The 10,891-nt window shown below is 61.9% G+C and overlaps 1 protein-coding gene across 4 annotated transcripts; it reads left to right on the plus strand.

The window, feature by feature from the left end:
- Positions 1-4: 4 nt before the first annotated feature.
- USP36 (ubiquitin specific peptidase 36) lies at positions 5-10,571 on the plus strand. Of its 4 annotated transcripts, none has more exons than XM_072936987.1 (20): positions 5-506; positions 831-1,119; positions 1,186-1,410; positions 2,069-2,179; positions 2,442-2,544; positions 3,156-3,223; positions 3,625-3,695; positions 4,049-4,131; positions 4,454-4,574; positions 4,841-4,981; positions 5,312-5,412; positions 5,626-5,764; positions 5,962-6,621; positions 7,219-7,322; positions 7,782-8,426; positions 8,666-8,802; positions 9,209-9,373; positions 9,628-9,743; positions 9,822-9,954; positions 10,039-10,571. In XM_072936987.1, exons 1-19 carry the CDS (start codon positions 504-506, stop codon positions 9,951-9,953), a joined length of 3,414 nt encoding a protein of 1,137 aa, XP_072793088.1. In that variant the 5' UTR covers positions 5-503; the 3' UTR covers position 9,954; positions 10,039-10,571. The 4 variants fall into 4 exon arrangements, with proteins under 4 accessions (XP_072793088.1, XP_072793090.1, XP_072793091.1 ...); XM_072936989.1 differs by having other exon boundaries at positions 7,812-8,426; XM_072936990.1 differs by having other exon boundaries at positions 7,920-8,426.
- The last annotated feature ends 320 nt before the right edge of the window (positions 10,572-10,891 follow it).

Below are 10,891 nucleotides of genomic sequence, written 5' to 3' on the forward strand. Positions count from 1 at the left end.
CCGGGCCCCGCCGCCCCTCCGGACCCAACCCGACCCCCGCCCCTCCTCAGCAGCGGAGAGAAGCGAACCACGCGGGGCCGGAGGGAGTGGAATGAGACAGGGAGGGGAAGAACTGCTGCGGGCCCACCCCCGGATGCGGGCGGGATCCGACGGGACCGGGAACGGGACCGGGGCGGGGCCATGACTCAGGGGGCGAGGGCGGGGCCGGGGTACCGCATGGTGGCCCGTCTCGGGTGGAAACGTCCCCTCGTGGGACCGTCCGCTGTGGCCGCGGCGTTACCGGCCGCCTTAGCCTCGGCAGCCGCATCCTGCCTCCGTTCGCGCCGGGACTCGCAGGGGGCGGGCGGAGCTCGTGTCTCCTTTGGCTCTTCCCAACAAGGGGCGGAGCGGCCGCGTCCCCGGCCTGCGCCGAGCGAGCCGCCCCGCAGGGCCGGCGCGGAAGGAGTTTGTGCCGGCGGCGGGCGAGTGGCGGTGTGGAGACACGTGCGTGCGGCGGGACCCGGATGGTGAGCGCTGCCGGGACCGGGGACACGGGCCCAGGGACGCCGGGGCCTGCGCCCCCGTCCCGCCGCGCTCCTCTGCCCTGCCGCCGGGGCCGCCCGTGGGGAGCGGAGCGCCGGGCCCGGCCGGGCCGCGTATGGCGGCGGCGGGGCCGAGGCGGCGGTCGGGGTCGCGGGTGGCGGCGGGGGGTTTGCGGTGCCCGTGGTGGCCGAGGGACGCGCCCAGGGGGCCGTGGCGGCGCCGGTTGCTCTGCGAGCCGGAGCGCAGCGGGAGAGGCCTTGCCGGGCCGGGGCCCCGCGCTCAGCCGCCCCTTTCCGCCCTCTGTGCAGCCGCGGCCGCCGGGCCCGCCGAGCCGGCCGCCCACGGCGATGATCGCGGAGAAGCTGCGGGAGGCGCTGGAGCCGGGGCGGCGGGAGGCGGCGGCGGAGCTGGGCCGGCCGCTGGCCGCCGCCGCCCGCTCCGTGCTGCAGCAGCGCATCGAGTTCGCGCCCGCCCGCCGCGGCTTGGCCGGGCAGCTGGAGCACCTGCGCGACAAGTACGAGCACATCGGGGCCGAGGTCCTCGGCTGCCCCCTCGGCATCGCCGGCAGCTTTCCGGAGCGGCCGCAGAAGCTCCCCGGTAAGTGGAGAGGGTGAAGGGACCCCTCCGTGCTCCTGCCCCCGGCTGACTCGCTGCTCCCCGCAGGACACAGCCATGCCCTGCCGAGGGCCGCGGGTGACGGGATCCCCGCGCCGCAGAAGGTGCTCTTCCCACCGCAGAGCCTCTCCATGAAGTGGGAGCGGGTTCACCGTGTGGGCGCCGGGCTGAGTAACCTGGGGAACACCTGCTTCCTGAACTCCGCGCTGCAGTGCCTGACCTACACGCCACCACTCACCAACTACCTGCTCTCCCGGGAGCACGGACGCACCTGTGAGTGGGGACCCCGGTTCACGGGGCCGGGAGGGACTAGCAGCATCTGCCTGACCTGCTCACAGTGCTGCGCCCAGCACCTCTGTGCCTGGCTCTGGTGAGGGAGTGCAGATATTAGGATGCACTTTCCCTGCCCTGTTCCTTTCTGCCTGTTTCTCTGTCAAGAGGTTGTTCCTGGGTCCTGCTCACTTTTTCCTGGCCATAGCAACGTTCCCAAGCTTGGCATCTTTGTCTCTGCTGGGTGTAGCCAGGACTAAGATGGGTCCAATGGGGCCTACCGGCTTCTTGGGGGCTCAGCTGGGGGGGTCCTGTATAGCCCCTGACTGTGGGGAGTGCAAAAGAGCAGCGTGGCAGGCACTGCTGTGAGCTGTCACCACAGGGAACACACAGGCCTTGCAGCCCCGTCCATAGGACGGGATCTGCCCCTCAGGGCCAAGCTATGAGCTTCTCCAGTGCATTTCTGGGACCTGTTTTCTATCAGTGTGAACACAGTCTCTTATGGGGAGCCACCGTGGCTGGTCCTGTGATGGGCTCTGCCAGTTGGGATGGCCGAGCTCATAGGGAAAACTGAATGTGGCTGTATTGGACCAGAGATCCCTGTCCTGCCTCTATCTCTCCTGGGTCTGTCCTCAGCGTCATCTCGTCTCTCCTGCTCCAGGTGCCCATGGAAGCTTCTGCATGATGTGCACTATGCAGAACCACATGATTCAGACTTTTGCCAACAGCGGAAATGCAATAAAGCCACTCTCCATCATCCGAGACCTCAAGAGTAAGGAGGGCTGCCCCACACCATGACTAATATGGGAGCAGAACTATTGGGATTGGGGCATGTTTTGGCAAACAGCTCCACTGAGATGACTCATGGAGCCTCGGAGTGCCTGGAGACTTGGGCTGCCAGGGGCTTCCTCTGTGACATGAGTCTGATGTCTGGTTTGGGTTGAGGGGACTCAAACCAGAGTGTTCTTGCCCCAGGGAAGGCAGTGAGGGATGGCATCTGTTACAGCATGTGCTGAGTCCTCTCTCTCTTGCAGAGATTTCCCATAACTTGCGCTTCGGTAGGCAGGAGGATGCACACGAGTTCCTGCGTTACACCATCGATGCCATGCAGAAGGCCTGCCTGAATGGCTACACCAAGTATGTGGGGCCTGATGGCCCATCACTGCTCTTTGCTGTTCCCTTGCTGGTCCCCTGCACTCACGGGAGTGGACTGTGGAGTGAACATGTGCCCCAGGTCAGCCTTATTATGGGGAGGTTCTGACTCCAGGGGCCTCGGGTGTGGGGTCCAACTCTCTGCCCCTCAGGGACAAGGCTCTGGGCTGTTGTTCACCTTCTTCTGACTCCTCTACCTCAGCATAGCTGCAGTCCTGCCCCCAAATCCTGAGACTGCTACAGGCTGGGGTTGCATCCCAGTTGCTGAGGGATACAGGCCTGTTTGCTAGTTTAGCTGCAACTCTGTGGCTGTGGAAGGGCAGCTTCCCCCCAGCCCTTTGTCCTGGGAAGCGCTGCCTCTGCTCTGAGCTCCAACCAGGAGCTTCAGTGTTCTGGAGAGGAAGGTGTGTGTTGGAGCCCGGTGTCACCCCTCAGCTGTGACACAGGGAGAGCAGTCTGGCAGGGACTGCAACTTCCCACCGCCCCTGGGGCTCCACAGCCCGGCCACTGACCAGCACGTGGAGGGGGGCTGTCCTGACTGGTCTGACAGGACTGGCTGCTGCAGTGTGAGATATGGTGCTGTTGTCTCTCTGTAGGTTGGATCGACAGACCCAGGCCACAACTCTGGTTCACCAGATCTTTGGTGGTTACCTGCGGTCCCGTGGTGAGTACCGGCAGTCTGGGCCTGGGCAGTAAAACCCTTTGGGAAAATGGCTTACATGTTTAACTTATTCAGAGCTGCAGTCGGTCAGTCCTGCAGCACTTGTGGGTCATGACCCCTAGCGTGGCAATGGGAAAAGCCATTGACTGTGGGGCCCAAGCTGTGGGGTCCGTAGCTCACTGCCATCAGCAAAAGGAGCCATGTTCCCAGCTGTCTGGCAACACCTTCTTCCCCAGCACATTGTGGATGTGTCAGCCCTTCTCCCTGCAAGGCTGTCAGTCCTGGTGCTGACATCCTAGAGCCCAGAACTGGATTGGGGGGACACTGCAGCTGTCTGTGCCATGCTGGGGTGTGGCAGGTGCTGGTGTTGTGCCAGGGTGTGCCCATGGCTCTTCCTTTTGCAGTGAAATGCTTGGAGTGCAAGACTGTCTCGGATACCTATGACCCTTACTTGGACGTGACACTGGAGGTTGAGGTACTGCTGCGGGGTTGGGGGTTTTTGCTCTTGAGAGGAATGTTCCTGCTCTGAGGCTCCTTAACCTGCAGACACAGTGCTGGCAGGAGGGAAGCAGCTCCTGCTGTTGTTCCTCCTTCCCTGTCTCACGGAGCAGTGCCTGTTGCCTGAACGTGAGCCGTGACCCCTCCGTGCAGGCTCGGCAGTGCTGTGGGGAAGAGCAGCCGCCACACTGTGCCAGGGCAGGCTCAGGACTGTGGGGCAGCCTGCAGCCCTGTGCTGTGTGCTCTCTCCTGGAGCCAGCGCCTCTGCAGGGAGTGGGGCTGTGCTGTGGGCAGGCCCCACGTGCCCTGACCTCCACCCTGTCCTTGCAGCGAGCCGCAAACATCGTGCGGGCCTTGGAGCTGTTTGTCAAGCCAGAGCAGCTGGGTGGGGACAACGCTTACAGGTGCAGCATGTGAGTGTGGGGGGCTGGGGGCATAACGGGGTCCACGGGTGTGCTGTGGGAAGGCTGCCACAATGTGAGAGGGCTTCTGTGCCTGCTGTGTGGCTAAACCATGAGGTGCAGGGCCATGGAAGCTTGTGATGAAGCCTGCTGCTGCTCAGCTCCCTTATCTTCAAAGGAGAACCTGGGCCTGCGGGCATAGCCATGGGGAGGTGTCTGAAGCAGTGCCTGGTGCCAGAAGCACCATTCCATCGGGTTTGCCATTGCTGTGTGCCCAGGGCAGGCAGCCATCTGATGTTGGAACAGCTGGAATAGCTTGAGCTTTCCTGGGCAGGTGCAGGAAGAAAGTGTTGGCCAGCAAACGTTTCACCATCCACCGAGCCTCCAACGTTCTCACAATTTCACTGAAACGCTTTGGCAGTTGCAGCTCCTCAGGTGGAAGGAAAATAACCAAGGTGAGTGCTCAGTGATCCACAGCCAGGGCTGTGTCCTGGCCCAAGGTCCTGCCCCAGAGCAGAGTGGGAGGTGGTCCTGGTGCAGTCCTGAAGCCATTCCCCACTGCTCCCGGTGGGGGAAGTTCGTCCTGGCTTCTTCCTCGCCACCCTCTATGCCTGGGGAGAGCATGTCCCCTCCCTCGAGAGACGGGACTCGTAGCACAGCAGAGCTGCTCTTGCTCTGGCAAGAAAGCCATGCCAGCTCCTGAGGCATCTTCTTTCCACAGGACGTGGGATACCCAGAGTTCTTGGACATCCGGCCTTTCATGTCTGAGCCCAAGGGTGATCCCATCACGTATGGACTTTATGCAGTGCTGGTACACTCTGGGTACAGCTGCAACGCAGGGCACTACTTCTGCTACGTGAAGGTGAGCCTGGGATGCTCCCTTGGGACCCTGTCTGTGCTGGGGCCTGGTAGGTGCTTGTGGATCACTTCAGGGTGCAGAAAGGAGGCTGCTTGGCAGGGTGGCTGCTGTGGAGCACAGGACATGGGGCGCAAGCTGTGGTCTGCTGCAGGTAGTGCGAAGGTCTCCCCTGACAGAGCTCCCTGGCCTGCCCCTGGGCCATCAGTGGGTTTTGGGGAGAGGAGCTCTGATGATGGGTGCTGTTCCTGCTGCTCTGCAGGCCAGGAGGGTCCCTAGCCAGAACCTGACCCCTTTTTTGGACACAGCCTGACCATGCTCCATGTTCTTCCACAGGCCAGCAATGGGCAGTGGTATCGAATGAATGACCATGAGGTCCACCCTAGCAACATCAAGGTGGTTCTCAACCAGCAGGCCTATGTGCTGTTCTACCTGAGGTAAGAGCACCCTGTGCCTCCTGGCCCCCTACCCCCGCCAAGCAGCCCCAAGGCCCCTGTGTGTGCTGGCTTAGGGTGGGGGGTGGCAGGGGGCGGTCCAGCCCCTTGTCGTGGTTTGCTGTAGCACCTCACCTCCTCCTGCTCCCCTTCCTGACATGTGTCTACTGCTCATCCACGTCCAAACGGCTGACTGCTGCGCTTTGCCTTCCCCAGGCTGGGCAGCCCCAGGAAGAGCTCAGCAGGGCCCATGGCCACGGCTGCCTTCAGCCCGCCCAGCTGCACTGCCAGTGACTCCAAGGCAGTGAAGAAACCTGAGATTAACAGGACCCTGTGTGTGCCACCGATAGGCCCGGTGAGTCCTGAGGGTTGGTGCTCGCAGGAGCTGCTGCTGCACGGTCACTGCACGACCACATGGTGGATGAGTGGGAGGGTGTTGTGAGGAGAGATCCTGCTGAACCCAGGGATCCTGGCTGGGCATGGGGAGGGCAGTATCACTGTGTCTGTGGCTCATTGACTCTCCTCACTGAACTTCTCTTTCTCCTTGTCTAGAAACAAGACAAGCTGCCGGGGAAGCAACTGCCAGGCCCTGGAGATGTTGGAGTCCCTGTTGCCCGCAGCTCTCCTGGCATGGGGTCGAAGCTGACAAATGGAATTGCTCTATCAAAGCCACCCTTTCAGACCCCATCATCCAAACTGCCCCACAAAGCCACCCACGAGGCCACACTGCTGGGCTGTGACACAGTCCAGAGGCCCAAGAAGCCACAGACCCCTGGCATGCCCAGAGGAGGCTTCCATGCCACCAGCACCATGTGCAGGGCCAAAGCAGGGCTGCCCCCACAGGGCTCAGACAGTGAGAAGCCACCTACCTCATCGAAGCTGCTGAAGTCCAGCCAGGAGCCCAGTGTCTGTGGGGCGATGGCCAGGACCCTGAAGAAGAGTTCCAGCACAGTAGGGCAGCTGGCCAAGGAGAACCACAGGGCCAAGAGCAATTCCAGCAGCTTCTGTACCTCTCAGGGAAGGGACTCTGGCATCCACCTCCCTGCTGGCTCTGGCACCAAGCTGGCTGGCTGTAAAGACTCTGACCTGGCTGCCCCCAAAAGCTCCAGGACAGCCCCTGTGACACCCTCCCCGCCGGGCAGCGCCGTGCTGAAGTGGGGCAGCACCATGGCACCACTGCTGGCCATGAAGCCACTGCTCTCAGCCAAAAAGGTGAGTCTGAGATTCTGCCCAGAGACTCTGGCTGACAGCCTGTGCCTTCTAAACAGGTTGTGTAGGCCTCCTGCCAGGCACCTGCTGACCAGGTGTGGGTGGGGACAGCCCCCCAGCTCCTAACCAAGGGCTGTGGTGGCTGCTCCTCCCCCTCTCTGGGTCAGGGTGTGGGAGCAGGTCTTGCTGTTGTCCACAACCCTGAGTGATGCAGGGGGTGGCTTCTGCCCCCTTGCCTGGGACAGAGGGGTGACTGTGCCAGTCTCTGTAGTGGGGGGGCCTTGGCACCTTCTTGGCATCGCCTGTCCTCTGGGGCCAATGGCAGGGGGTGATGCCAGAGCAGGAGGGTGTGGGGGTGCCCCTCCACAGGCAGTGAGTGGGCTCAGGAGGGTGTACTGGGGTTCCAGGTCTTTAAACATCTGTCCTTCCTTTTTTCCTTTGTTTTTCTAACTGAACGCACTTCTGATTCTCCCACCCCCCACTTCCCTGCCCCTCTCTTTTTCTGTTCTCCTCCCCTTTCTCTGGGCTCCCCTTTTTCTCTTGGCTCATGGAAACCTTGGTGTTAGACCATCAAGTTTTTATTTATGCCAATAACTGCAGGGCAAACCCTCTCAGAAGGTGAGCATGAGTGATCACCAAGCACAGTGCCAGCCCTCAGCCACCACCCACCCTGACTCTACTCCTAGGCCTCTGGGAAAGTCCAGGTAAGCAGTGCCATTGCTCCCAGGCTCCTACATGGCTGGAAGGCCACTGACAACCTTGGGTGCTCCATGGGGTATCTGTGTGGCCTTGCAGCCAGCTTTTCTGTTCTCCAGGGCTGGCAGGGCTTGCTCCAGATCTGAGAAGAGGTGACTTCAGCACAGAGTGGGAGGGAGCTTTGCAGGCCCTGACCCCATACTAATGTCCCATGGGATCAGGAGGCACCAGCCTGGTCTAGATCTTGCTCTGGGTGTCCCTTGTTGCCTTCACCACCAGCATGTGCTGCAGCAGCACCCGCTCTTTCCCGGTCTGCTGTGGGACCTGTGAGTGCTTGCAGAGCAGCATTTGATTCCCATTTTGTGGATAAGATGGCAGCAGTTGGGTGTTGTGCTTCTGCACCTCAGGGGAGGGAGGAAAAGAGGGGCATCCAGGCTTTTGGATCAGCCTCTTTTCCTGTCCTTCAGCCTGTCCTCATCTGCTCTTGAACTTCCCAGTCCTGAAAAGTCTGCCTTCAGTTTCGTGCTCAACTTGCCTGCTCAGCACCCAGCCTCCCTGCTGACCCATGGTTCCACTGCCCACACTTCACACCACCTTCTTTGTAGCAGCAGGGAGACAGGATCTGGCCAGGAGGAACCAGAGGGTTCCTTCAAAAAGAAGCGTCGGAAGAGGAAGCATCGTAGCGCAGACAGGAACCCTTGTGCTGTGGCTGTGAAGGGCATGGATGAAGTCTCCAGTCCTCCCAAGAAGGAGAGAGTTATTTCTCCAGAGGTCTTCAAGGACAAAGACTCCAGGCTCCCCAAGAAAGAGAGCACTGACTCTCAGAAGGACTTCATTGATGAAGATACCAGGCCTCCCAAGAAGAAAGTTGCCTCTCCAGGGGACTTTGTGTCTGTCATGGGGAAGGAGGTGGCCAGTGAGGGTCTCAGCCATGACCTGGTCTGTCAGGACATGAAGAGTGGGCCCAAGCAATATGTGCCAGAGCCCAGTACTGGCCTGGGCATGGAGCCAACTTTACCCCTCAAGAGGAAGAAGAAGAAAAAGAATAGGAGCAAAGACAGGCTTTTGAAGAAGACAGAAGAGTGCAGCTCTGGGATGCTGCCTTCGGACAGGTGAGGGATGAAGGGCATGTGAGAGCCTGAGGTCAGGCTCCCTGAGTCAGGGGCTTCTCATCTTTCTGCAAGTGGGATGCACCTCAGCATGCATCCAGCTGAAGCACCTGGTTGCTGTGGTTGGGTTCACCTCTCCCTGGGTGCAGTGCGGGTGTCTCTGTGCCCTGTTGCTCTGTGGGAAGCTCAGACTCTCCTGCTGTGGTCTGGCTGGTGTGAGCTGACCCTGTTGCCTTCCCCAGCTCCAGGACAAGTGAACCAGAGCCCTGTAAGACACATCAGAGCGTGGAGGCTGGAGAGCACAAGCATCGCAAACGCAAGTGGATGGAAAGCCTCAGCAGCCTGGCTGCCAACACTGTTCCCACTGCCACTACCCCAGGTGTGACCCTGTGCCCTGTCTGGTGCCTGGCAGGGTCAGGCCAGTAGCTTGTCTGCCCAGGAGCCCCCTTGGAGCACTGCTGTACCATCCCCAGTGCTTGCTGGTCCCACAGCTGCCTGGCAGTGTCTGTGTCCTGCTCCCTGGCCTGGGCTGCCTGGTCCCAGGCCTGCCTGCTGCTCCTGGGGGACAGCTCTGGAGCCCTTGCACATGCCCTGGAAGAGGAGGTGGGGACAGGCCCCTTGATTGACCCCCCAGGACAGGCACTTGTGTGCCCAGACACCCTCAGCCATCAGGACCTTGTCTGTCCAAATGGTGTTTCCTGGGATGAGATCTGCTTTGGAGAGGGAGGGACATGGTAGCTGCCCTTACACTCCCTGGCTCATCCTCACCCTGCTTCTTTTCACAGTGGCAGCACATCCCAGTGACAACCAGACTGGGGATGAGAGGTGCTCCCTGGCTGCCCTGAGCCCTGTGGCCAGCAGTTGGGCTGGCACAGCCCCTGAGGGCCAGGAGTCCAGCGTGGTGGACAAGCTGCTCCAGAATTCCTTGGACAGGGCTTATGGCAAGCAAGGTAATCCAGGGTCACCTGGGTGGGCAAACAGCCATGCAGCCCCCCTGCCCTAAGGCCTGGATGGGGGCAGAGCCCGCCCAGCTCTGCAGGGCCTGAGCTCCCCCACCCCAGTGCAGGCAGGGGGTGCTCCTGGAAGCAGGCAGGTACGCCCGGCCACAGGGCTGGCGTGGGGTGGGCAGCAAGGGGCTCCAGCCTGGGGCGGGGCCAGGTGCAGCGGGGCACAGCCTGGTCCTTCTGACTCCACCGCTCTGCAGTCTTGACCTGGCAGGGTGAGATTTCGGCCGTGAGCCAGGATGCAATTCGGGACACAGCACTGGCCCAAAGCAAGACCGTCATCGATGACTGGGACCAGGAATTTGACAAAGGAAAGGTGGGTGCTGGCCTGGGCCAGGTGGGAGGAGGGTAGGGCCTCTACAGTCTGACCTGAGCACTCTCCTCCTCTGCACAGGTAAAGAAAATGAAGAAGATGAGGCAGGAGCGGAGGAGAGACTCAAATCCATTCCAGAAGTTGCAGAACAAGCGCAACTTCTGGTTGATGTCACATCCTGCCAAGATGGCCAGTCTGGGCCACCGGCTCTAAGGTGAGTGACCCAGGGGGCACAGCGAGCCTGGGGGCTGGGGGGGTGGTAGCCTGGTGGGGTCTGACAGGGCTCTTTGCCTCACAGGTTGAGATCTGCATCCCCAACTGCTCAGGTAGCAGTCCCATGTCAAGGACCGAGGGCAACGCTGTCCTGGGAGCTGTTGGTGGAACACACTGGGAGGGGAGGGAATACAGCCGCAGCCCTGGCGTTGTGCCTTTTTCCTTCGGGGAGCTGCTTTGCAGCTCCAGAGGAGCCTGCCCACTCTACTGTCCCTCCAACCTGCCTCGGTGGGCACCTCGTCAGCTTCTCGGTGCCTCTTCCCCTCTGGCCCCAGCCCACCCCTGCGGGGACTCCTGGCAAGTGCCTCAAGCCCGTCCCTGTCACTCCGTGCTGCTGTGCCTCCCCTTCCCAACGTTACCGACCCTCATCTTCCCCTATTCCCCTCACTCCATGACCCCCATCCCCTGCACAAGCTGCATGGAAAGCCTCCCCCGGCCCCCTGTCGGCCCGGCCCCGCGCTGGCGCGGGGGCACCAGGGGATCCCTTCGGGGCAGGAGCGCTGCCGCCGCGGCTACGGGCACTGAAGGATGGAATTGAATAAATCCCGGTCTTTGTCACTCGGTCATGATCGGCGGCGATGGCGAGGGGCGAGCGGCGGGGAGGGATCACCGGGGCGGGGTTGGAAGGATCACCGGGGCGGGGTTGGGGGGGATCACCGGGGCGGGGTTGGAAGGATCACCGGGGCGGGGTTGGGGGGGATCACCGGCGCGGGCCGGGGCACCGGGACGGGGTTGGGGGGGATCACCGGGGCGGGGTTGGGGGGATCACCGGGGCGGGCGGGGTTGGGGGGGATCACCGGGGCGGGCGGGGGCACCGGGGCGGGGTTGGGGGGATCACCGGGGCGGGGTTGGGGGGGATCACCGGGGCGGGGTTGGGG

The sequence above is a fragment of the Taeniopygia guttata genome, chromosome 18 (assembly GCF_048771995.1).
Source record: "Taeniopygia guttata chromosome 18, bTaeGut7.mat, whole genome shotgun sequence".
Taxonomy (NCBI): Eukaryota; Metazoa; Chordata; class Aves; order Passeriformes; family Estrildidae; genus Taeniopygia; species Taeniopygia guttata.